Here is a 27,131-nt window from a genome sequence, read left to right as displayed (position 1 = left end):
CTGAAGACGTGTTTCCCTACATTTAAGTATGAGAATTGACACTGTTTTACATATTATGTGTTTATATATGATGGATCTTGCAATTTGCGTGTCCTAGGAACTGTGGCTCCATTACAGAAGGAGAACAGGATTGTTTGGAGTGTATTTTTCTTGACAAAGTCAAGTGTGCTGGCTGTTACTTAGCCAGTGCTGATTCCTAGATGCTCAGAAATAGTTTTCTGTTATCTTTTCTTGAATTCCAGAAATTAAGGTTGATCCAATCTATAGTTTTCTTCCTTTTGAAAAGCTGGGTATTGTTATGTTCCTCCTACACCTAGCCTATTATATAGGCTGTCTTTTTTGTTCCTTGCTTTTTGCATCTCAACTTTGTATGTTGGCTTTTTTATTTTGCCCCTCCAAGATTCTGCTGTTCTGTTTGCTGGATATTTATAATTTTGTTTCTTTTTATTTTTTTTTTTTGCCCTGTATGATTTCTTCCAGCTCAGCCACAATCTGATTTGGACAGATTGATTTCTTACTGTGCTCCCTTCAGGAAACATTGAATCTAATATATTTTTCTTTCCAATTTAATTTGTATGGGATTCTGACACGATACAAAGAGTTTGGTGAAGCTTCCTTTCTGAATGGTCATTCTGCTCTGCTCTTCTCCTATCCTCTCCTAAGAACCAGAGATTTTTTCCAATTGCTGTCACCCATCTTTTCCTTCTCATTCATTTTCATAAGAATGCCATCTAGATATGCTTTTCCATTGCTCCTTTTCAGTCATCTGATGTTTCAAAATTCTGTGCATTCACTGCAGTTTCTGCAGCATTTATCCAAGTATTTTCCAAACAAACAGAAGCATGGTTAAAATACTTGTTTAGACTCTCTCATGCTATGGACCATTGACTTTTTTGGCAGAGGTAGGCGGCTACAGACTTCACACTGCCTTCTGGTCCTCAGAGTTTATGTACAGGTGACCTTCACCGAGGGGCCATTTTATGAAGGAAACACTTTATTTTTTTCCTCTCTTCCAAATATATAGAAGCGAGAGCTTATCTAAGGAAGAGGAGAAAAAAATCCACATTCTTTCCCTTGCCTTGAATTTGAAAAAGCAGGCAAATTTGTATTGTAATAATTGGGTCTTTGTGCTTTTTTCTATCTGCAGTATCTTGGTTGATTTTTATATCAGTATATATTATATGCCACAAGCCAGAATATGTAAAGCTACAATTTGATTAAACTTGGTCAAATGGTCATTTTTTGCAGATAGACCTGATTATAGGGCACATGGAAGTTAGAAGACTTCGAGCTATAGACCTTGAAATAAATTGGAACAAAGTTTTGGACGTGAAAGACTGGTGCAGAAGTTAAATGTTTTTTGTAAGTGACTTAAATTTAGAGTACAAAACCTTCTAGAGGCTATGAGAGTCAGAAAGTGGAGTGGAGTAACATAAGCACGTAGTATTTCTTTGATTTGTTTCTCCTTACGTGTCTCTATACTTCATATAACAGAACCAGCAGCATACAGATATGTAATGTGGGTCACTTCGCATTTTGGGTATAGCTTCTCTACTGCTGCTTTCAGAATAATTAAGTTAGTATGAGCAGAAGTTTTTTGCTCTTGCCAACAAGAACTGCGGTTGTTTGGGGCAAGAACCCCGTATTTTGTAGGTTCATTGAAAAAGCTCTGTCCCATGTATAATAAAATTGCTGTCCTGTTCTCCAAAGGTGATGCCGTGTGCCCAAGTATAAGCAGCTTAATTTGGAGAACAAATGTTTTCATGTTGATGTGGTATTGGAATATAACATGGAGTTCATTGCCAAAGTTCAGTTTTACTCTCTCGTAAAGCGTGAATTTGGGCAGATTCAGGTAGATTAGAAGTAGGCTGTGAGATTACATTAAACAGTGGCTTAGCATAACTTGAGATTTTGCAGTTCTTCAGAAGTTAGGGGCGTTCTGAGTTTAAATGATAAATACCCTGAGTCTGAAAAGTCATACTTAGAAAGGTTTCCTGTCTTCCTTTTTGACTCAGTAAAGCCATTGGTCAACACTTTAGAAATTCATTCATCTCCTATACAGAAAGATGTTAAAGATCTGAAACCAAAATCATTTTCTCAAGAATTAATCAGTGTTTCAAAATTGTGGCATAACTCCCACAGTACAGTTGTATCAGTAGTATTGTATCGGCGTACTAGAAGTTGAGGGCAGTTGTCTTGAGACCTCAAATCCAAGTTCTTTGAAAATTCACCAGTATGTGTTCGTTGTTCACTACAGGTAAAGATATAATCTTTTTTCTGTTTTCTGGTGGCCTTTTCCAGACTTGGGTGCTTCCTTGTGACGGAGTGACGTTTTTCTCTTAAGTTTATGTCTAATGGCCAGGGACTTCTGTGTTGGTATCGTTAGCTTGCTGAATGTCCTTTGGTTAACTCAGTTTTGGGCTTAAGAATGTAAGAAATCTCCTGGTTCATCAGACCGTGACTCTATAATGTCCAGTGCTCTGTCTCAGGCAGCGGCAATTCTAGATGCTGTTTCAAGAAAGGCTGCAGCAGGGTAACCTCGCCGCTTTCTGCGATCCACTCACCTCGTAACCCCCCAGCATCCCAAATTGTCATGCAGGATGTTAGAAAGCGTGCCCCTGCTTAGTCTTTTTAGTGTTAATAGATTTGATGCCCAGGAATTTGCCTAATCCTGTTTCTGGACATGATGGGATTGTGAAGTGTGGGACAGCTGTGCATGCGAGTGATACCGAAAGCATAAGCAGCTCGGGTTAATTGGTAGAAGATGCTTGAAGAATATATGCTGTAGTGGTTTGTTGGGGTTTTTTTGGTTGTTTGTTTGTTGTTTGTTTTCTTTTTTGGGGGTGGGTTGGGGTGCTGTTTGTTTTGCTTCCTTGTTCCTTGAACCTGTCAGAATTAAGTATCTCAGTGCTCAAATAGTCTTTTTTCCCTCTGCAACCTTAAGACGGAAGAAAGGAGAACTGAGTCAATGGGCCTGTTGCAATAGTATTATAATTACTGCTACTTTTTTTTTTTTTTTAAACCAACTGATTCAGTCTCAGTGAATCGTTAATAACATTTTTGCTGGTAAGAGGAGACAAGGTAGGAAAGTGTGTTTATAGGAGAAGAAAGGCTACTTGCTTTGTGTTGGGATTTCCTTTTTCTAAATAAGTCAAATATGCTTCTTCCTGCATTTAAACTCAGTTTTGTTCTCAACAACTTGAGCTGAGTTTGAAGGACAGAAATATTAACTGCAGTACATGCCTTGGGAATGGCTCAAAAGCTGTCTCTGACACCAGTGCATTCTTCCCTGCTCCTGAATTTAAATATATGTTGAACAGAATCTTGCAATGCAATAGTGGCTAAGGATGTACAGCTTGCATCTCTGTGCCCAGATAAACATCTTGCATCAAAATTTAGGAAGAGAATGTGCAAAAACTAAAGAAAATGAATTGCACTTCCAAAATATTTCAGAATAACAAAGCTAATATTATATTAAGCTTTTATTTTAAAATTATGGCTTTGGACCACATAATTTGGGAATAAAGGTCTATTTTAACTACCTGTTGTAATATAGCATCTTTGAGATTAACATTAAAATGAGGTTGAGAAGAGGCAACGACAGATAGGAGGGAATATACAGAATGGGAGGAAGAGTGGGTAACACTAGAAGGTCATAGAAGAGCATGCTTTGTGTGAATGGCACTGTTTGTAGTCTAAAGGGTGGCTTTGACTGTAATCAAAGGCAGTGTGTATGCAGGGTTAGCGAAAATACTGATTTGAATCAGATCTGGGACAGATAAAGAAATTCCTAATTGTTAAGCTATTGGTGTGCAAGATTAAGGTTTTGAATTTTTTTTGTTGGGTTGGTTTGGGGTTTTTTTTGTTTGTTTTAATTGTATACACTGTGCTGGGAAACCTTGTGCTGCAACCTTATGCTGGCAGGTGAGGACTGGAGTCCGGCACAGAAATGTTGTTAACTGTTTTACAGAAGATTAGGATCATAGAATGTCCTGGGTTGGAAGGGACCCACACAGATCATCAAGTCCAACTCCTGACCCTGCACAAGACAACCCCAAATTTACACCATGTCTCTGAGGGTGCTGATTGCAGCTGGTATTGCGCTCATTGACTGTTTCCCCCAGATAGCGAAAGGGTCTTGCAACACAAAATTGTTGAAACATGTTTCCAATAGTATTAGGTCCTACTTGTTCCCCATCCCCACAAGGCTGTGATATAACTCTGAAAATTTCCTTACTGGGTATTTAGCTGGTGCATGATAAGTATGTCAGAAATACTTGTTGTTTTAACAGGCGTGGTCTGAGCTTTACCTTGGGCAGTTTGCTTGTTTTAATTCTGTTTGTCTTTGAACATACCAAAATCTGTTTGTTTGGGTTTTTATTTCTTCAAAATACTGAATTTGCAGTGGTATTGGAAACACTGAAAGCTAGTCTTATTCTGAAGGGCTTGTATCGTGGTGGTTTAAAAAAAAAAATCCAAAAAAGACTGACTAAATTGGACAGTTGGCTTATCATATACTTGTGATGACTTACATTTGTGTATAAAAATTCCAGTTTGCCAAGCAGTTTAGAGAAAGCATCATTTCAGTCCTGCAGTAAATTAAGAAATAATTTCCATTTACAAGATTTCTATTGAAACATCTGTTTGTATTTAATTGCTGTCAGGGCAGATACATTACATTTATCCACGAGGTGAAATCTAGCTTCGTGGTTTTACTTACTAGTGCTGAACACCTATTGTCAAGTCACAGTACCTGCAGTTTCAACAGCCCCTTCATCCCTTTTAGGATGGAAGTTTTTTCAGCAGATGGCTTGGGGTGGGTTTGTTGGTTTGTTTTCAGCTGAGTTATCTGTACAGGTCTTCTGTCAGTTCCATTGCTAATACCTTCACATTATTAGCAGAAGACAGTATAAATGGGTGCCTTCTTGAAAGAACAGAATAAAAGAAAACTGATTTTCACCTGGAATAATGTAATGTGTGGGATGGAGAGTGTCTTTGTTTGGAATTACAAATCAAAATTCTCTGTGGAAAAAAACCCTGGCTTTAAATTAAAGAACTGTGCATCAGAGTAAAAAATGTATTGTCAAGAGAAACTTAAGTTTCAATTCTTTATCTTCAGTGCTCGCCATGGCCTGATACTCCTACGACATTTGTAAACAACAGCCCTACTCCTGCTCCAGCTTTTACCTCTGCTCAACATAATACCTACAGTGTCCCAGACAGGTAGGTTTCTTTTCTGTATCCTAATTAAAGATAACATTTGAAAATCAAGCTTATTCAACAGTGTTTTCTGAGTAAATTCAGGAGCTTGCAACTGTTTTCTGGTTCCAGTGGGGAATGAGAGATTGTTTGGACCTATGTATTTATTTTGGTTTGACACTTGCATTATGTGGTTCAATTATAACATCATTACATCTGCTTCAACGTTTTTCTTGCTCGCTATACGTTGTTGGAAACTTCTCTTGTTGTCCTTTGCCATATAACAAATACTTTACTTTTTAACTATCCTAATTTAGTCCTTGTTTATGGAAATTGTTTAGCTTTTTCAGTAAGAACAGTCTTCCATTTCCCTCATACACAGTTAATACAATTTGCAAGGAAAAACCCCCAGCAATAACCTTTACAAGCTTTTCAACAGAAATTGTGTTGGTAAAAACACTTTGTATTGAGGCATTAATTAAACTATTGTAATTTAACTTGGGTGATTAAGGAATGATTTACAGTGGTATTTTGAGTTTTCTGTGCCTTGTATTTTACTACCACTTCCTCAGTCACCCTTTAAGACAGATCAGTGGCCATATAACCTCCCACAGGTGTTGGTAAAGCTGCTTCTCCAGTTGATAGAGAACACACGGAACAGGAACCAGATGACTTCCATATTGACGTGTGATGATCTTTCTCTTGAGTTTAACTGAAGTTTCACTCTATGCAGCATTTAATATGTCTTTCAACAGTGATACTTATTGTTTGGGGAGTTTCAAGTTATTTTTTCCAGCAATGCTTAAATATTTTGCTTAATAAAATTCTAGTAATACTCCCCCTCCTTTTTTTTTCTCCCCCCCCCTATCTGTAGCAATTCTTCCTCCCCAAATCATCAAGGAGATGGAACCTCTCAAGGGTCTGGAGATGTGAGTGTTTGCTTTCTGGTATTGATCATTGGCATCATTCTGATTTGTATCAGAACATATGATTTATCCATACCTAGATATTAATAAATACTGGGAAAGTGTTTAACTGAGGGAGGATTTTTAATGGGTTTGGGTTTTTTCTAAATATCCAAATGATCATATCCAATCTTGCTTCTTACAGCAGCTTCATCCTTCAGCCACAATCCAGGAAACCCAGCAATGGTTGCTCAAGCATAGGTTCTCTACCTATACAAGGCTTTTCTCAAATTTCTCAGGTATCTATAGTTTACTTTTTTTATTTAGAGTCTTTCTTTGTGTTAGTGAGCAAGTTCTGTGTGGGGAAAATAATTATTGAAGAACAAAATGGCATCAATATTTATTGTAATTTACTAATTTACTTATTAAATGTTCAATTTGCATTGAAAGGCCTTTTTTTCCTAGTTGTGTTTTGCACAAATTCACCCTATCACTGAAAAGTGAAGCTAGGTTCTTTTTCCCTGACGCTAGTTCACAAACTCATTTTAACCTTGATTAATCCTTTGAGAAAAATAATTTGGTGAGTCAGGCCATCTATTTTGCTGTGCTGTTTCCTAATGGAAATATGGAAAATGGAAAAAATGCAATCATCTCAAAGAAAGTACAAGAAATTGTTAATGTCTGCCCCATGTGAGATCTTTTCTTAGGAGTTTGATTTAACTGCAGTATCTGAAGCTTTCATCCTTCCAAACTCTGAAGCTGTGAACAGTCACCTTATTCACAGAAATGTCAAATTCTTTTTTGTATCAAACTCTGCTTCAGCACAACGCAACAGGAGAATTTCTTTACCTATGTGTATTTCACTCGTCGTTTTTTTTTTTTCATTTCAGCAGAATGTCCAATTGCTCTTCCTTAAATGTGTGTCAATGTAATTTCCACTATGCGTATGGAAGCAAGAAACAGCAGTAGATGCATTCTCTGGGGCTGTGATTGCTGGTTGCTTCTTTAATCCTCCATGTAATTGTAATGTGCAAAGAGTTGGGATGACACAGTACACATGATGAGTAAAATTCCTCCTCAGTTTTCTTCGGTGACACCTGATGGGGAGAACCTGATGAATAACTCCTGCTCTCTGGCTCTTAGCTTAGCTCATGCTTCTGCCAGAATTCTCTTTGTACCAGGCATCTTCCCTGGTCAAGACTGGAAGTACAGATTCTCTAATGTGGCAGTCTTGAAATCTGAAAGACTCTAAGTGTTGTCTTTTTCTGTAGCTAAATAATTCTGTTTGCTGCTGCCTGATGTTTTCTGCCTAAAATTCATACTGTTTTCTGCTAGGATATACAGGTTCTGAGAAAAAAACTTAACATTTAGCCTTTCTGAAGAAGCTTGTGAATGTGTCATCCAACCCTGAGTAAGGAAGTTCTGCAGTCTCACTAATGAACGAGCCAGTATTTTGCAGTATCTTCCTCAGCAATCAGTATGGAAACATGATGTTGATAAAAATTATTTATGTATAGTTCTGTTGACATATGATATGGGCAGCAATAACTAAAATTTTGTAAACTATTGCTAATAATACAGTAATTTAATAAAAATAACTAAAATTTTGAGACCCCAGGGGTCCACGATGTTTTCCTGTGCACAGGCAGTATGACTTCTCCAAATAAAGATTGACCAGACCTTGAGGTGGCAGTGAGGCCTCTGGAAAAGCTGTAGCTTTTGACACACGATTTTTTTGAGGGGAAGAAAAAAAGAAAACCAAACCAAAATAACTATATAATATGTAAGAACCACTTGGCGCTACTAGTGATCTCCGCAGTAAATTGGTGGTGGCTCAGTGTGGGTCAGTACACGTTGTAGCAAAGCAACCTGTTCTTGCACGTCAGTGGGCAGCGCTGCTGCAAGCTTCTCTGGAAGCAACAGCATCTACCAGCTCATTGAGACTGACACAGTAAGGCTCCTGAGTTAATCAGTGACATGATGATTGCACTTTAAATGCCATGGGCCTAATGGAAAAGCAAAATTATTTTACAGTCAACTCTCGTAGTGTTGGACCATTTCTTCTGCTGCTGGTTCGGTTTTGATCTGTGCTTCTTGTATTATGATTGCTAAGCTTTCTCAGTAAACTTTAGTACCAAATTTCTGACAAAGACTCTTGGAAAACTTTTAAAGCAGTTCTTCTTTTTCGTTATTATCTTTATATGTTTATAGAAGTCAAGTACTAGCTGACTGATAGAGATTTTCTTTGCAGTAAGAGGTGTAGTGCAGCTTTTATTGTATTTCTTCAGGTGTGGTCAGTTTTTTGTTATAGTACTGAAGGGGTATGATGACAAATGGCTTTTGTTGGCTTTTACCTATGCATTCTTAGATCGTCTATGGAGTATTTTCATGAACAAAGACTACCTTTTTTTTTTTTTTCCCTGCCCTCCCACTCATCTGTTACAGTGACTGATTTTTTCAGTCTGTCGTTTTCTTTGTTGACACACATGCTGCTTCTAAGAAGGAACCTTCCTTCCATTTTGTGTTTAGATCTGCTTAGTATCTTTTATTTAAGCTTCTTTTTCTAAAGTAAAATGTTCTGGGAAGCAGTTGTTATCACAGATCACTTATTCCCAGGATCATTTAAAAAAACCCTGCTTTTGGATGGAAGTATCCCATAACCTGGATTCACCCCAGGTTATGCTGCTGATTTATTGATTTGACCACGCTGGTTTAGCTATGCCAGCCTTTGGCAGCATCTTCTACAAATGAGTGCACTGTAATAACTTAAGTGCATAGAGGAGATGATGTATTAGGTGAGTGTCTGGGATGACTTATCGAGTGTTACTGCATGTGAGAAACCAATAATGTCTTTGCTGTCTATTTTCCATGTGTCTAAAATACATTAACCTGGGTGGGTGTCACTTAAAACCTTGAGTCATTCAAGCCATTGTCTGCATATACAACAGTCATAGAGTCGTTAAGGTTGGAAAAGACCTCTAGGATCATCAAGTCCAACCGTCAACCCAACACCACCGTGCCTCCTAAACCATGTCCCGAAGTGCCATGTCTACACATTTTTTTAACACCTCCAGGGATGGTGACTGTCTCTACAAAAACTGTGCCTTGCAGACTTCGTATTTTTTGAAGATATGAACACCATCAAGTGAAGCTAACCACCTTTGGAAAACTGGTTGTTTTTTCTCAGTGCTAGCTAAATTCTACTTTCTTGATTGTGTCTGCAGGATTCCATTTTTATCACGGTGGAGTTTGTAATTCATGCTTTAAATTAACATATAATTTATTTTAAAAAGTATAGATGTTCTAAAATAAACTTCATACAATCGTGTTTCTCCAGGTGCTGATTTATTAAAGCTGACAAGAGAAGATCTGGTACAAATCTGTGGTCCAGCCGATGGAATTCGGCTATATAATGCACTGAAATCCAGGTAATACGTTGAATGTGAGCTTGGGTGGGTTTTGTTCTGTCGTTTACTAGAATCCCCCATCCTTAGAGTTGGGAGATCTGGGAAGTCAGTGGCAGGATGGGCCTCGATGCCTGTGTGAGCTGACTCAGGAATTGGCAGCGGTATGTTTAAGAACAGCCTCCTGTGCACACCTTCTGGGCAGACCCCAGGTGAGATGGGAGGCGCTGCCGAGTTCAAAGGTTGAGCTGTAGGGCTGGTACCAACACAGCTGGGTACCGCCCGTTTCTTGAGAACAGATGCATTTGTCGCCAAGACACAAAACTTCTCCTTTAGGGGAGCTAAGGACAACCAGAAGCCTTCTGAGGTTAGAGGCGCTGTGTGCTGACACATCCCAACTGGTGTATCTGATTCCAACTGGAATGGGTGTTTGTTACCATCGACCTTTATAAGCATTGTCAGTGTTACTCAGGAGTTACGTTCCAGGATTCCAACAAGCAGTGTATGGATGAACTCGGAATTGACTGAAATTTTGTTAAAATGCAGTAGCATCTGAGAGACCAGTCACCATTACATTGATTTTTTTTTTTTTTTTGTCAGTGAAAGAAGACGTTTCAAGTGTATACTATTAGGCACAACAAATCTACATTTGTAGATTTGTAAGCATGTAAGCTTCCGTATTTCCAGGGCAAGTAACCTTTTCTGCGACATGTGCTTTGTCTGCGTTGCAGGTCTGTTAGGCCCCGTTTAACAATCTATGTCTGTCAGGAGCCGTTAAGGAGCATACAACTGGAAAGGCAAGATGCAGGCAACGGTGACAGCAGCAATGGTGCAATATACGGTACGGCGCATAGGGGGGTCTCTTAGCCTACCATTTATGCATCTTAAAAAGTCTAAAACAAGATAGATGGAAAGGAAAAAGAGTAGCGAAGAGACTGAATTTCTGTTTCTGGTGTGCAGAGAACCCGTCAGAAGTTGTACTCAGAACAACATTGCTGTTTTAACATGGCATGGGATGAACAGAACCTTAAAACCTCTCAAGGTTAAATCATTGAATTTTTCAGCCCATTGATAAAACTAACTGTAGTTACACGGTAACAAATCAAGGAGCTCTCAGATTAACTGTGCTACCTTGTTACAGCCAAGGTATTAACCAGATAAATGCAGGCACACGTAAAGCTCTGTGCAAATAAACCACCTAGATTCTTTCCCATTTTCGGTTAGGTTTTGCTGTCATTTTCTGTGCAACAGAACTAGAACTGGTGGAGCTTGGACAAGCAAAAACAGCCAAGCAGCGTACGGATGGGCTCATGATTTTAGTACTGTTTTCCTGAGAGATAGCCGTTGTTTCACTAAAGATGGGGACTTAGTATTTAATTGTAAATTCGTCTTAATCGTACAATTAAGAGAACGGAGCGATTTGAAATGATTCATTTCTTGCTCTTGGCTTTGAGCAAAGAGACCTCCCTCCCCAGCCAGCTGCAGTCTGTGTAGGCTGCTGCTGTGATAGTAGTTGTGTATTTTCCATGCAAGAATTGAGGTGGAGGAGGATCTGTATCAGGATACAGTCTCTGAAAATGCCTGTGTTCCCTCTGGATATCTTCATTCTTTGGTTTGGGACAGAAGCATGTGCAAAGATGGAGCTGCCAAGGGCTTCTGGCACTCTGAAATAAAGCTGTAGAGCTGTAAATACAGCATCAAACCGAATAGTGACTTTGTCTTACCGTCCTGTTTGTGGTGTTGTATTTCCCCCCACACCCTTCAGCTCTGAGATGATCTGTAGGAAATTTATTCAGACAGTTGAAAACAGCCTTCTTTAAAAAAAATAAATCTATGCCCCTATTTAAGGCAACAGTGTAGTAGTGTAAGTCAGATGTGTTACCTGCTTCTTTTGAGACGGTCCAAAAGTGCTTCCAAAGTCACCTTTAGGTGACTCTAAAGATCCATTTCAGTCCGTTTAACGTGACTGTGCCTTTTTGTGAGGGATACAGGAAAAAATGTGGAAGTCGCTTTCCGTACCAGAGCAGAAAGAAGCCTCCCCCTGTCAGAGGTGTGCCCGTACGACGTTACCTTGAAAGAAGTCATGGCAGTTCATGCTGGTTAGTGAGAATAGGGGGAGAGTAAAGTAAAGGTTTCTAGCTTTTAAAATTTTTTTAAAGCTGGGGTATAAACAAAATCAGATTTTTTTCATGTAGTTACTTGTTATCAATTAGTACTGTGCTTACTTAAATAAATTTTTTTCTTGTAGTTTATCATGCAATCTACTTAGAAGAAATGGCAGCCTCAGAAGTCACACGCAAGCTTGCTTTGGCATTTAATATTCCTTTGCATCAGATCAACCAGGTTTACAGACAGGGTCCCACAGGTATCCACATTCTTGTTAGTGACCAGGTAATGGAAACTTCATTTTCTCAACAAATCTTACTCATGAATTAAATAGAATGGAGGATTTTCTTATGCTTGCTTCTTTATTACTGGATTTTCTGTTTGATAATGGAACCTAGTATTTCCTGGCATTTAGAGTAATTTTTTCCTTTACATTAAAATGAGCAGAAGGATCTTTTAAATGTCACTGTCCCTCTACCTGAATAAACCCAAATTATGAGAAGAGAAAGGCAACTAGTCTATATAGTTCTGAGATGCTGCAGTAATTACTTAGCCCGTATTTAATTTGAACATGCCCAAAGGCAGGGAGTGTTCAAATACTGTTGAACTCAGCTTATTCAAGCATCTGCCACACACGTACAGCGTTCCAAAACCACAGCCAACAGGAACAGGCTCCCAGCTGGCTGTCACATGATTAACAAGCAGTATTCTGACAGTAAAGTATTTTAACTTAACTTGGTATATTCTTGTTACATGCCGAACAGAACAAAAAATACGCCATTGCTTATAAAAGCAATTAATGCCTGATGTATTTGGTTTTTGCATTGGTCACACTCAGGAGGGTTTAAAACGTGGTTGTGTTTTTTTTTTTTGTAGATGGTTCAAAACTTTCAAGATGAGAGTTGTTTCTTATTCACCACAATAAAAGGTACGGTGCCTTTTCTGACAGTCTGAAACATAATTGTTTATTCTACCAAGGAGCCTTCTTGAAAGCAGAGCACTATTCTGGTAAAGCTTCCCCAGGCAAAGAGCAACAGCAGCTGTAGTGACGGCTGACTTGAAAAAAATATCTGCATATAGCAGTGGCAGAAAATACCCAGCAGTTCCTCCCGCTCTCTTAGCCAGACCCCTCCGCCTCCGCGTAGCACCTCAGACATTCCTCCGAGCTTTCAGTTCAGAACCAGTGCAGCACTTGGTAGCAAACCTTATTAAAACGCAGTCAGCCATTACCAAAGAGTGCTTGCTGTTAAGAATTGTTGAGAATGGTGATGTTTCAAAATAATTAAAAAAAAAAATAAAACTAAAATGCTGGCAGTAGTACCTCTGTAGTTCAGAAACTGAATGTTAACGGAGTCCTGACAGTTGGCAGAACCGACTATAAAATGCTGTTCTTTCACTGCTAGTAAATAACCCTCTGCGGTAGGTTGTTGCTGGAGACAGGACGTGGCTGTTTTGCTGGGAAGGCCACAGCGCCTTCCCCCTGCCTGGCACAGACGCGCTCTCGGGACGCTGTTGTTCAGCATCAAGGAGCTGACAGGAACGGGGGCGTTCACAGAACAAACCCCTCCCAGCCCCGCGCTCTCAAATGGGTGGAACCAGTTTATGTGTCTGGTTAAAGCAGGCTGCAGCCAACCTTAGGCCGGAACCACTGTTGTCCAGGTGGCCTCAGTATGTGGTGTGGGTCTCCCTGTTAAACACGAGGTGTGGCAGATGAATCCCGCCCCTCCTTAGGAGTCCAGTGTACTTCTGGTAAGAAAGAGGTGCCAGGAAATCGCTGTCATCAGTGGACAAGTTTGACTCTGTGCAAATTTTACTTACAGAATCTGTCCCAGCTTTGAAGATCCAATTACAAATTGTTAATTGTAACATCCTTGTTCAGCAGAAGTAGGAAATTTTCAAAAGCTTATGTTTTTGCTGTAGATGAGCTGTATTTTTAGTCTGCTTTACTTTATCAGCATCCTAACCTCAAACTAATTGTTCTGTGTAGTACAACATCTATTCACATGGTTAGCGATTGTTAGACCCATTTGTCGCCGCTGTTAAGCCTTTCTGTGGTACTGCTAGCTTCCAGGCATAAAATCCCCAGGGTTTTTTCTTCACACCGTTTCCATTTGGCTTTCTGGTTTAAGGCTGAGGATTAACATCATATGCTAATGATTTATATTGGTCTTGCAGAAGTTAACTTCCTTTGGTGATATTAATGGTCGCTGTCAAGTGAGGTGGGTTTAATGCATACTAAGAAGAGTTCAGAATAACTGCAAACCAAAGGGACTTCAAAAAGTTAGTTGATCTTTGGGTGGTTCAGCTCAGTAGCGGGTTAGTGATACTGCATGTCTGGTATTTCATAGCAGTACTGAACCGCTGCTACACTTGGGAAGACCCAAGGCCGTGCTTTGATGGTTTGGTGCGTTGGCTGATACAGTTATGATGCTACTTCCGAAAGACTGACGCTTTTCTCTTTTTCAGCTGAAAATGGTGAAGGCTTCCATATAATTCTGAAGTGATGTCAGACAATTGCTAGCCTGAAACTCCAATGCAGACTGAAGTCCTGCCTAAAGATCATCGAAAACCTTAGGATCTAACTTCACCGTATAAGATGTTTCATATTGAAAACACAAAATGACCTTTCTAATGAGCTGTTTGATAGGTGAACTTTCTTATCACTGCCATAGCTAAGTGTCCTCATGGGAGGTATAATGCCACGACAGCTTACGTACAGGCATGGAAGACAATGTAAGCAAAGGTGCTTGCCCTTTACTGTTTGACATACGGCAAATTATGGCCAGTAGATACAGTTTCTAGAAGGGAAGCGCTGCTGCTTTTCTATTCTCTGTATCCAGTTGGAGATGAATGTAAAACTCATTTTGGGGCATTTACCTTTCTGTGCCAGTTTGTCTGTTACTTGCTTGTACCTTACGCTGGTTTTATTTTTTTGATGTTAGCAGAGCACATATTAATCTGTGTGGAGACGAGTAGTTAAGCTGATGATAGTGATCAGGTCGTCGGGTCTTTGAGAGTAAAGCTGTCAAAACAGCTTCCCGTGTAAATTGTGTATAAGAGTGTATGTAAGAAGTGTAAATGCCAGAACAGGGCTTTGAAGAAGCCCTAGACAGATGCAATATATGCATGCAGCAAACTGCATTATCAAGAGTACCTCATTGGAGGGATTAATACAAATCCCGTGGGGTACCAAGTAATTGTGTTTTGCTTTAACAAATTTAATGGAAACGAATTGCCTATGCATCCTTTATGTTTAGTTTCCTAGGTTCTCTGCGGAGCACTGCTGCAGTTTAACTCTTTGCTTGTAAAATTGTGGGTTTAAAAATACTAGCAGTGAGAGGTGGATTTTTATGACTTTCTTAGTGACATTCTGCTGAAGAGGGAAGACGACCCACTGGCACCGGGGGGGGCTGCTGTAGCTTTCAGCAACATCAAATAAACAGCTTGAGAAACACTAAATATGCACCATGTTAGTCTCCTTCCCAGCGGGTAACGGCCTTGCTGCAGTTGCTATTATGGACAAGTAGCTCACCTGTCCTGTTTTGACCTTTCCCCGCCCTCCCAGCCATACTGTACCGCTGCTACAGTGCCTCTTCCACACGACCAAATAGTTACTTTTCTTGCAACCAGGCAATGGGCTTTTTTTGATATTTTGGATATTTCTTATAAAGACATGGCACAACATTTCCTACGTTAACGTTACGCTTCAACTGGGTAGGTACTCAGAGGGGAATATTTCAGAAGGTACGAAGCGACGGTTTCAGAGCTGTCAGTTTGTGCCTTTGAAGCGTTCCACCTTGATCGCTGGCTTAAAAGCTTGGGCAGAGTTCGCTTTTTATGCTGCAGTGTTCAATGTAAACGACAACTACAGCACATAAAAAAGCAACTTTGATCTTTTTTTCAGTCCCTCTTTCGTAACTGGCTCAAGTGCTTAGCAGAAAAGCTTCTTAAAGCTGTAGCATTTTGAAAATTTAAATTCATCAGAGCTAGCGTTTCTTTCCTATTTTTATTTTTTCCTGCACTGAAAGTAAAATTTTATGTACTTCAAACATTTCTGCCTAGAAGTTCTTCATCTTTGGGTATTGTTTGGTCCTAGTATTTTCTTGAACTGACACGTGTGTCTTTTCAGCTCACACCATATTCAAATCCAAATGTTTTATAAAAGTGGAAAAATCCTTGATTGGAAAATATCCGAATATCTAACTTTAAAGAATATTGAAAGTTGTACAGTAGTTTGTCCAGCTCACTTGAAATTGGAATTAAATTATGGCACCAGCAAATTGCTTTTGTTTTTTAATGAGATGTACACATTTCAATTTAAGTATAATAAATGTTTTTCAATAATTTTGTAAATGTGCTTGCTTTTTGTTTACTTCCCCCCGCCACACCCACACATTAAATCTTACAACAGACGTATCGCTAGATTAACTGCACGACCTACCCTGGCACTAGTGGCACGTGAAGGTAAGTAACAGAAGCAAACCAGCTCCATAGTTTATCCTGCACCCAAGACACACATAGATTGTCTGCTTCTAGTAGAAAACAGTTAAATTTGAAATAACAGAAACAAAAGCAAGTTTTACATCGGCTGATTGTTTATTTACGTGTCCTATATCAGAGTAGGTTCATTTGTTTTTGTACATCGTTAATGCAACAGACTTACAAGGTTCATCATGTCCTTAGAAAAAAAATGAGCCAACAAAAGGCAACACATCATTGTGACAACCCGGTACCGATGACTCTTTGAAAATAAAATCTGCTTAAAACTCTGTTGCAGCAGTAGCGTAGTGGCAGGCCAAGCACGCTTGTACTTGCCCCCTCCCCGACTGTGCAAAACAAGTCCCGATGGGCTCATTTTGTAGCAGTAAAGAAATCCACGTACTGCAGGCTAATCCGCAATGTAGCCGCTAAGCCGAGATCTTAATTTACTGTCCCGTTGTCTGCGACTGTGTGAAGCATGACCACGACAGCTGCTGGTGCCCAAACACGTCTCTTCACGTTCACACGCCTTTTAAAAAGCAGCTCAAGATTTTTTGGGGGGGGCCATTGCAGTACTAGCTTCTCCAACTGCTTTTTAAGCCAGTATTTCTATTAATTTTCAGTAAACACACAGGCCCTGAACTCTTAAAACGTACACACACAATCAATCTTGCACCAAAAAAAAAATTCGTCTGAGCTAAACTCAGCAGTTCAGAAAGCAAGTTGCTCAATATAAAAAAGTTTATCTAACCCTCTAGCACTGGAAAACTAAGGATGAAAGCATGGCCTTAAGAGTTTATACATAGATCTTTTAATTATTATTATTATAATTCAGAAGTTGACAGCCTCTTAGGTAACCCAAAGGTGAAGAGTTTGGCTTTGTACATGTGAAAACCAGAGGTGTGGTTGGGTTCAACTCCTGCCTACAGCTTTACTGCCCATGTGCCTGCTCTGTCCCCAAAGTGGGTGGGACAAACGGCTTGCACTGGATTCCCCGCCCCACCGTAGCTCCCGTAACTGAACCTGGTTTCCAGCCGTCATCTGTAGAAAACCATGAAAAACTCCCCCCTCCCCCTAGAACCGCTGCACCCTCTCCCGAGGAACCGAGGCAGCACAGGAATGGCGCGGCAGCCAACCACAGCAGAGCGCACGAGCTCTGCCACAGCGGATTTCTTACCCAGTTAAAGGCCGACGGTGTTGGGCAGGCTTTATACTAACATGTAGTTCAACTGAACCAAGTTCAAAAACTTGAAAGGTATTTCTACTTACACAGTTATCTTGAGGTACTACCTTACCTTTTGACATTACCTATTATGTCCTGTTGTGCAATTAAATATGAAGCTGAATCATGGAAAGGTATAAGCTGTTTTGCTGTAAGAGCTCGTGATTACCTTGATTTTTTTTGGTCAACATCCGCTAAAGCTGATTTGTCCTTAACCCTCATGGTTACTCTCTCGTGTATATTACAGACCGGCAGGTTCGGCTCCTTGGTGTGACAGACTCGTGGCCCACGTTCAGTTAGAGCTTCACACCGACCAGTGCTTACAAATGCAAATCATTCACTTCCAAGTTTAGTGAACCTTCACCCAGTAGCTGCTATGCTGAAGTGCCACCACGTTTTACACGGTACTTCAGTTCTCATGCCAACAGAAGGAAGGAGTTACTATTACAAACCGAAGCATCACCAACTTAATAATCCACAGCTGCACATTACATTAAGATTTTTACCGGGGGGGGGAGGAAATGCTTTTCTTGTCACAAAACTGGATGACCAAACACCACCATTAGGACCGTCAGGAAACCGACTCCTTCCGCTGACTTGCAGTCCTATTCTTTTCTTCAACAACAACAACAAACTTTTTCTGTGTGGCTGCACTTACTGTCAAAGAATAATACAGCATCTGCAGAGGCGCTGTCCGCTCCCTCCTACCGAAGGAGGGGGAGTTACTGGAGCAAAGTAAGCATGAACTTTCACGTGAGGTAGATGCGCCTGTGGATGAAAAGGCTGCGTTATCACAGGAGAGAAATAAACACAAGCAGTAAAAAGCAGCAGGACACCTCAGTTACTGCCAGCAAGTCAGCTCTCGTTAAGGTCGGTTAGATAAAAAGCAAGCATCTCTACGCTCGATACTACCCAAGCTGTCTTCTGGCACGTGACTCCTGCGTCCCGTCCAGCTCAGGCACGCTGATGTCTGGGCACTCACCGGCTCAGCATTCCCACTTATTCCCCAATAAAGCACTCATCAGCCCAGAGAGCCCCCGAGCAAGAGGGGCACACGCAGAGACGGAGCCCTGGCTACTGAAGACAGACTTGTCTGTGTCTTGGCTCCCACATTCCCTGCTTCCCTCCTAGAAAGCAGCAGGGAACAGAACAGGGCATCTGCCCTCAGCAATTGCTATCAGGGACGAGCTTTCTAATGGCAGAAGTGTTAGGACAGGGATCTGGGGTACGAAGCTGCAGCCACGGTCAAGGGTAAGGCTAAACGCTGCCCCCAGAGTAGGCGGCCCCTGGCCTAATGGGGGAGGTACACGGAGGAAGAGAGTTTGTGGCATCCTGGGGCCTAATGGACATGAACTGGAATCTTCATGCAGATGTTTTGTTTGTACTGGCTCTGTATATTAACGTATATTTTAAGACAGTTAAAGAATGCCACTACACAATCCTAAATACAGAGGAGCCTGTATTTGAAAAAATACAGAAGGCTGAAGATAAGCACTTATCATTCCAGCAACAAGACTGTCATGAGTTACGAACAGGATTAGGCAATTATTACTGCTCATATAGAAAAGCTATGTTTAGTCCCTAGAGACGGGGACCCAACAGAACAATATTCAGACTCTCTTCTGGGACATCCACAGGACTTGTACAATCTCAAGCCGGACCAACGGCTCAGGCATTGCCTTGTTCTGGAGGGAGTGAACACGTACTCTGATTCGTTTGATTCCAGCTCGCGTGACTTGCTGACAGTCATACAGCTCAATTCTCTCCAAGTTGTGGCAGTTCTCCAGGTGTTCCAGAGTCACATCAGTGATGAGAAGACAGTTATCAAGCTCCAGCACCTGCAGCCTCTCGTGACCACACGTACTGTTGCTCAGATGAAGAATCCCATCATCAGTGATCAATTCACAGTGAGATAAGCTCTAAAACAGAGAAGCAAAGAGTTAACGGCATCGTTCAGGACTGAACATCAGATGTCCTCTTCAGCCTCCTTCATTCCAGCAGTTAAACAGTTACAAGGAGCATACAGCCGAAATCCAGAGGAGTAACAACAGAAACAGCGCTACTTAACAGAAGGGCTGTACTTCATTTTCAACTTTGCTTCAAATCAAGTAGAGTCCTGAAACAAGCAGCTCCAGCAAACTCCTCAGGCCGCTTTCCTCTCTATGAACGTGAAAACTCTCCTCCAATTGTCAGGCACCTCCGTTACCAACGGGTGCAAACACCACATGTGCCGTGCCAGAAACGGGAGACAACTTTAAGGGATGATCAAGAACATGTAGGAATGGATGAGGATCTGCTGAGAGCAGTTGCTGTTTCACAGCTACCATGTTTTCATGCGCACCAGCAGGACCAAGCCTGTGCAAGTCCACACAGATAAAGAACAATCAGATTGGACTGATTTGCCAAATGATTTCAGGAAAACCGTGAGCACTTAGCACCCCAGGCTGTACACACAAGGAGTAATAAACATCTTGTACAGCTGCAGGAGCAGGTCTTTTCTGCAACAGTCAGCAGAATAGACTAAAAAAATTCTGCTCCTCTTCAGCATACTTTTTTACTCCCTTGAATTTCAAGAGCATGGAAAAAGTTGCAGCACCTCAGCCAGTAGCACCACACAAAGCAGTTTCCTGGTTCCTTTAGGGAATTCATGACGTTTGCAGAAGCAGTGATGGCGACAACACAGGAAGCGGGCTTTCCTCGGAGGAAGCTTAAACACCACTCTTTGTCACCAGTGAAGTGGATGCTCTCAAGTCTCCAGCACTAGAAATGTGGCAGGATCGACAAACCCTGCCACGCTCACCCTGGGCTCTGAGCTAGCTCCTCACTTTCTGCTCAGCCCTGTGTCTTGCCCGTACTTGTATCCAAGTCTAACGGTGGCTGGTTCTGAAGTAGCATCTCCTTGCCACAAGTATTTTTCAGACAGCAACTGACAAAGAAATGCATCCAGCAATCCAAAAGCTCTTTTCAACTTGGTGCAAGCTAACAGTAATGCTCAAAAATACCAATCATCTGAATCAAACACGTAATCCGTCCCTTCTCTCGGTACAACACATCTACCTTCTTTTATTTCACCCTGACAAGGAAGCCTGTGGCCTACCAATCGCGGCTTACCCTTGTTTTGCCTCAGTTAGAGTCACGAGCATTTCTTGCCTGCTACCAGACACACAGGGTCTGTCCTGCCCTTTAGAATAACTTGCCCCTCAACTTTTTTTCTCCTTTGCTGAACAGGATGAACAAGTAACCAGCAAAGAGGCTGGGAGACAGGTCTGCAGCTCCCACTCGAGTCTGACAGGGAGCCACCCAGCAGCTTCCCTTCAGCTCCAGCTGGCCCAATTTTACTCACTGAGCATGAGCCCCTGGCAGTGACTCCGAGCAACACCGCAACTACTGCACGCCACGCTCTCCAAAAGACAAGAGAAACGAAGTGCTTGCCCCTATCAACAGTGTTTTATGTTATGATGTGTTTACATTCTGCGAGTCTATCAACTCTTTAAATACTGAAGTTGTCTCCTATACTTACTTCCTTTATGTATGTGCTCTGAGCATTTGATTTGGCTCATAGCCTGGAAACAATCAGCAGTTACAGGGTTAAAGAACATTTATAATAGACCTGCTGGTTTCAAGGAAGGACAGGAGGTTACATGAAGCTGTTGGCTACAGCAGCAGTCTGCTGGCTAATTAAGAGTTTTCCGTCCCAGGAAGTAAGCAGCTTATAAAATGAGCTCTCCTGAGACACTGTATGTGGTACTGAAAGGACAATACAGGATGTACGGCTGAGTTCGTAGAACTTTGTAAAAAAATATGCCAAATGATACATGCTTTGTATTAAACCACATGATTGTTCTGACTTCATAAGCCTGTTAGAAAGTGTTAATAATGTGGAATTTTACAAAGACAATTGCTTGAAATCTTTAGAATGGAGAGATCTGGTCACATTCTTTTTTTTGTTAATATGTACTAAGTGCTGTGTATAAATCAAATATGGCGTGATATACTGTGACAGCAAGAAACAGTATGATCAACTTAACTGAAGCATTCAATTACCTTCTCACCTCCAGGAATATCATGAGTATTTCACAATTTCTCCAATAATTTGAATGCACAATTATTAAACACTATCATCAGAAATTACTTCTTAAGCCCAGTAAGTAATAAATCATTTGAGTACTCTGATACTGATGAAGATGCAGCAGTTGCTTATCACTGGTCTGACAGTGCTTCTGCTTATTTCCACTGAGTCTCCAAACACCAAAAAACAAATTCATAGTTGGTTTCTGCAACTCTAAAATATTCGTTTAAACTGCAAATATACCTGAATGTGAGCTAAAGCACAGCTACAGAAGAGTTTACAGAACCATCATCAGTACGTGACTTTGCACTTCAAGTATCAAGATTAGGTCACATACGGTATTTGGCACCTGGTAGATTGCTTTTTCTTCCCCTTAATTCTCAGCCATCACTGTGCACTCACAATCTTTGAGTACGTATCCTTCCTACACATAGGACATATACATCAACAACAACAAAAAAAATTCTTCTCGTACATTAAAAGGTACATTAATGCAAGTGCTGGTTACAGTTGGGAGTACAATATGAACACACATCTGTCATAGAAGAACAAAGTGTGTCCCATATCAATGCTGCACATCCCCCTGACAACTCTTGTTTGGCTTAACAGTAGGAATTATGGTGCAGAAATGAGGTCGGACAATTAATGAGCAAAAATAAAAAAACAATAAAAAAATAACGAACAAGCTCATTTTTAATACCCACCTCTCCCCATGTTGCTACTGTAGTAACACTAAGTAACACTAACCAGTCATAAGACAATTTAATTAATGAAGCAGCAATCCTTCATTTAATCCCATCTAAAATCAGATTATAAAGATACTTGTTCTGTACTACTTCAGATGTACCTGAGAGAACAAATCTACACTTATGGAACAATTGGCTCTAAATACAGGAACCTGTATTGTAAGGACGGTCTAGTAATATTGGAGCACCTTGACCGAGGAACAGCCAAATTTATGTCACCTGACATTGTTTTTCATGTTGTGAAAGATCTAAGCAACCATTCCCTAAAAACCAGTTCTTTGAAATAGAGTAAGCAGGGTACCCCGCTGAAGGCATCTCAAACCTCTCCAATAATGTTCAAAAGTCTAGGTCAAAAAACCTTCCATAATTCACTGTGTAAATGTAGCCCTTGGCAATAGCTGCTTGCATGCAAAACTGATTACAGGGTGATTACAGGTTATCTTCACTAGGTGGTTTTCAATATTTGACTTAAAATGTCATACTCCCTAAGAAAAGCATTAGTGAACACTTAGGAATATCTATAAAGGTCTGAGTACGGTAAGCTGCCTACGAAAAGTTTTATTTTAACTAAGTAATCAAATATGAAGGATGCTAACCACCAAATACAAGCTTTCTGGTTATTACCCACTGGTTTGGTAATATGTTTTATGACACAATGCATGTGAATATTTTAGGAGTAACCTGCTTCTTTTAGAATACTTATGAAACTTGCACATATTTTGCACACCATCATACTACGTCAGGAACTTTTCCTAGATCCAGAGTAAAGAGCCTGTTTTTACACTGAAGCATCTGTGTACACGTGTGGTTTTAGAGGTATGTATTAAAGTTCAAAAACAAAGAGTTAAACTTACCAACGCTTGTAGCTTAGGACAGTGTATAGAAAGTTGAATCAATGTGCTGTCAGTTATCTAGAAAGAAAAGAAACCAAACCACCATAAGCAACCGACAGGAGGAAAGCCAGCCCTCAAACAGGGCATCTCTTTCTCTACCCGACAAAGGTTCTGTTATTTCTGGAAAACACCCGATCACCTGTTGCTCTTCAAACATTTCCCTGTATAGAGTTTCCCAATAATTACTTTTGTCTACTATGATAAATACAGGACTACTAATAAAAAACAAAGTACATTTAACTGAAAGTGCTAATGTTCTTATTGGCACTGCATTCTTACACTGGACTTTCAATATTCCTTTTCATATTAAATCTCACCAAAACACATTCTTCCAAGTCCATCTTCTCCAGCTCATGGCAATTCTAAAAAAAAGAAAAGCCAAACAGATAAACAAAAGACAAAATAAAACAACATACAGACATAAAATCATGCACAGGGCTGGTAATATGGGAAAGCACAGCCTCCAAGAGGACATCGTGAACTAAATCCCTTCAAGTATTTGAACAAAAGACAATAAAAAGGGTAAATAAAAAAAAAATCCATAAGCAACACACCACCTCCTCTTCAAATCTCTACATTTTCAGCCTTTCTCTTATGAAGTTTCTCTTCTTTGCCCTGTAAGGTTTGGAACAGTATGTATGTGATCAGTACTCGCCCCTGCTTCCCTTTCCTCCGCTCTCGGGGTCAATTTCAATTCAAACCTATGGTATTTACAGCCTGCGCACTAAAACCAACTACCCTGCGTACAGATGAATCCAACTTCTGCAAATGTCAACCTGCACCAAACTAATCTGAAACACAGTTAAGCGTGTGAGACATCTCTCTTCACCATCTGACTTTAGAAAGAAGCCTTAAAAGCAATTTGCTTTGCTAATGAACGCTGAAAATATTAAAACAGGGTCCACTTTAAGGCTGGGAAAAAGCTGCACTTCACGTTTACACAAGCAATTTTCCCAATATTCTGAGAGATCCTTAGCAAGCTTTTAGAAGCCTTTTCAATGATAGATCATGACTAATTTCATGAAAATTATGCATCCTTGTAACTTCGCAGCAGACCACATGGTGCCGCGGCTCAGCCTAAACCCCAAACCCTGGTATTTACAGGCATATGAAAAAAATGGTTTAATCTGCAGCTCCCAGAAGCAGGCTTGGGGTGACTACGGAAAGCTCTAAGTGCTGAATGGTTAGAAAACCACTCTGTTTAACCACTGTGGCCAGGAAAAACCAAAACCAAAACCAAAACCAACAACAAAAATACTACCCCAAAACAAACCCAACACCAAACCAACTTTCATTCACACTAAATATCAGCGGGGTAACTGAATCCTGTTTACAGAGTACTATTTTCATGTCCAGATCTCCTAAACCAGCCAGCATACAAGTCTATCTTGAAGCCTTTTATACAATCTATAAGTTTACTTTACATACTTCCAGCATGAAATCAGGGCACAAGTGCTTAGAGTTTATAATGTATCATGCAAGTGTTTTGTAACTTAGAGGTATGCTCAGAGTAACCTATTATATGATGAATTTTGGGGTGTAAATATCACAAGGTTATGTGTCATCTTTAAGTGGAATTTTGGCTAGAATACATAACACAAGTTTGGAATTACATTAAGCATAATAAATCCAATTGAAACATATGAAAAAACAGAGGGGAAAAAAATGAAAAATGCAATGATAGATGGTAAAATAGATCAAGTCACAGCTCTAGGTAAAAGCCAGAAATAAAATCACTTTTTACTCCCCTCCTCCACTGGGTTCTTCCTACTTTATTTTTCCTCTTCTCAAATTCTTTCCCAGCAGGACTACATCAATTCACAGCTGCTCAGCAGCAATGAAAACAAGGTGAGCTCTAACCCTCTGAAATGGCTCTTACCCGTGCTAAAAGCGTAAAACCAGCATCTGTAAGATGTGAACATCTCGCAGCTTCCAAAATCCTGGAAAAGTTTTAAATGTTAAAGAAAATATTAAGAGAAAAGCAAATGCATTTGAGACACAAACTTGTTTTCTGCAACTTAAAGCTCTCAACAGCAAATGTATACACGTGCCTATTTTCCACAGGAATTTGCAATTTAAAAAGCACTAGGCAGACTTTTGATCCAGCTTATAAGAAGATTCTAATAGTCACAGAACACATTAACTTAAATCCTCAAATCTTCGCAATGCTTAGTGGAAAAAAACCCACATAATTATAGGCATTTTGACCTCGTTTCAGTAAGACAGCATAATGCTCAAGTTTTCTCATGTGCTATCTGGGGAAAGATACAGGAGAATAAACCCTGAGTTAAGTAAAATGCAGATGAAGCCTGCATCTAAAACCTGTTACCTAAACACAGGATGTTGGGAAGCCACAAAACTGAGAAACCGCTTACTAGAAATTCACTCAGAGCCTCTGCATGAAGCACAGCAAAGCAAGTTACCAGAAAGCGAGGAGCTTCAAGACTGTGGTAAAAACAATAAACTACACTGACATAGCCGTAAAGAAAATAACACTGTTTTAGAAAGATAAATCTAACACTCTTGAGAGGTACCGGGAAGCAGTACTGACAAAAAAAGGTCAGCGGCCCCGAACAGCACCACCAGTTCACAGAACAGGCCTCTATCCCGTAACTCTTTTTTTGTCATTTTCTTTTTCTTTTTTTGTCATCGTTTTCTTTTTCTTTTTTTAAAATGAACACTTTTTACCTTGCAGGTGGTGCAAGTATCCAAATGAGTAAGGGGAAACCACAGCACTGGGCAACAAGAAGCACAAACTAAGTGCAACTTACCCACTCACCACAGCAAACACTACTTCGACCCTGGGGTCGGTACGGGAGGCGGCAGGGCAAGATGGACAAAAGAACCTCTTGCTGTGGCCACACTTAGAGGCATCTAGATCCTTCTATTAGTTTAGGAGGTCATTAGCAAGCACTCTCTCTGTGGATAAAGGGCAAAGGGAAAAGCCATGCTGCGTGCATGAGAAAAATACAACCCCACCAGAGTATGGGATGTGGGGGTCTGACTGTGACTTTGCTGGATCAATCTCTTCCAAGCCAAAAGCAAGAGTGCAGCTGAGTTTAGAGGTAAGCAGCCCCACAGGCTACACCCCTGATAACCACCTCCAGAGTGCTAGTCTTCAATAAGGTTCAGAAGTATGATGGAAACTCAAGAGCAGCCAGCAGAGACGTGGCAAGCCAGATACTGCTTTCCAAATGGGTGGTTGTAATGCCTCCAGATTTTCTTTCCAGACTCACATTTGGGGACTTTGTGTCCTTTCATCAAGGGCAGTCAGCAACCTAGCATAAGATACTCAGCTACTCCGAAAACTACCTAGGATGCTGGATAGGAAAGGGGGGAAAAAACCCAACAACAACAAGAGAAAACATGATTCAGGTCACATTTGTTACCCTTTACCTCATTTACTTGCTTTCGACCCCATCTACACTTAAAAACATTGGATCCCCAACCTTACACATTTCTGACTTTAAAGCGGGGGGGAGGGGGGGTAATTACATCTGCAGTGTGCAAAATAGTGGGGATGCTACTTACTGCACATCTGGTTGAAAATAAGAATACGGAAATGGGAGTAAGAAACCAGAAGACTAGCAGCTCTAGCTTTCCTGAAAGTGGGTGTGCAGTCAGCCAGAAAAGCAGAATAGGGAGAGTGAGCTATATATGACACATCACACCAATCAGGTCCCAGTATGAAAAACAGGTGGGAAGGCACTGGTCAGCACAAACATGCACAAAGTTCTAATTTTTGCTTTGTTTTAGTGATGGTACTTAATTACAGAGGGCTTTTTTTTTTTCCAGATACAGCTGACATTTGTTTCCCATCCAGTGGTTCGTGACAAAGCACCTAGCATAGGAGCTGATGAGGCAAAATGACATCCCACAGCCAATTCCCCGCTCTTATAAAGCAGTGTTCTCTGAGACAGACCTCACAGTTGCCTTCATTGTCTACAGACAGCTTTTGGGTACACCTGGAGTGTCTCTGCACACAGCACCTCCCTACTCCTCTTGGATTAGCAGCAGGTGAGAGAGAGCATTGGTGGGGTTAAAGGCAGTATGATCCTAATTTTCACAGATCCACCCAGAAAAAGGCATTCATGGATCATGGGCGCTT

The 27,131-nt window shown here is 40.6% G+C and overlaps 2 protein-coding genes across 5 annotated transcripts in view; one reads left to right on the top strand and one right to left on the bottom strand.

Moving 5' to 3' along the window:
• The window catches only part of UBP1 (upstream binding protein 1), a 44,507-nt gene extending 28,540 nt beyond the window's left edge, over positions 1-15,967 (top strand). For 2 of the 4 annotated variants that reach the window (XM_075083507.1, XM_075083504.1), the window contains 8 exons: positions 5,120-5,223; positions 6,074-6,128; positions 6,310-6,403; positions 9,442-9,532; positions 10,240-10,349; positions 11,757-11,899; positions 12,491-12,542; positions 14,081-15,967. In XM_075083507.1, the coding sequence (XP_074939608.1) occupies positions 5,120-5,223; positions 6,074-6,128; positions 6,310-6,403; positions 9,442-9,532; positions 10,240-10,349; positions 11,757-11,899; positions 12,491-12,542; positions 14,081-14,118 (687 nt within the window). In that variant the 3' untranslated portion in view covers positions 14,119-15,967. Of the gene's footprint in view, positions 1-5,119; positions 5,224-6,073; positions 6,129-6,309; positions 6,404-9,441; positions 9,533-10,239; positions 10,350-11,499; positions 11,652-11,756; positions 11,900-12,490; positions 12,543-14,080 lie in introns of those variants that run through there. The other 2 variants (XM_075083505.1, XM_075083508.1) reach the window with 2 other exon arrangements.
• Positions 15,968-16,187: 220 nt separating this feature from the next.
• Positions 16,188-27,131, bottom strand: part of FBXL2 (F-box and leucine rich repeat protein 2) — a 59,136-nt gene continuing 48,192 nt past the window's right edge. The window contains exons 11-15 of the mRNA XM_075083509.1: positions 24,903-24,963; positions 23,341-23,385; positions 22,985-23,041; positions 19,022-19,234; positions 16,188-18,083 (exon numbers count right to left, since the gene is read on the bottom strand). Coding sequence (XP_074939610.1) covers positions 17,976-18,083; positions 19,022-19,234; positions 22,985-23,041; positions 23,341-23,385; positions 24,903-24,963 — 484 coding nt within the window. The 3' untranslated portion in view covers positions 16,188-17,975. The remainder of the gene's footprint in view (positions 18,084-19,021; positions 19,235-22,984; positions 23,042-23,340; positions 23,386-24,902; positions 24,964-27,131) is intronic.

The sequence above is a fragment of the Phalacrocorax aristotelis genome, chromosome 2, assembly GCF_949628215.1.
Source record: "Phalacrocorax aristotelis chromosome 2, bGulAri2.1, whole genome shotgun sequence".
NCBI classification, from domain to species: Eukaryota; Metazoa; Chordata; class Aves; order Suliformes; family Phalacrocoracidae; genus Phalacrocorax; species Phalacrocorax aristotelis.
Note: the sequence above shows the minus strand (reverse complement) of the source record. Positions and strands in the feature narration are given on the sequence as shown.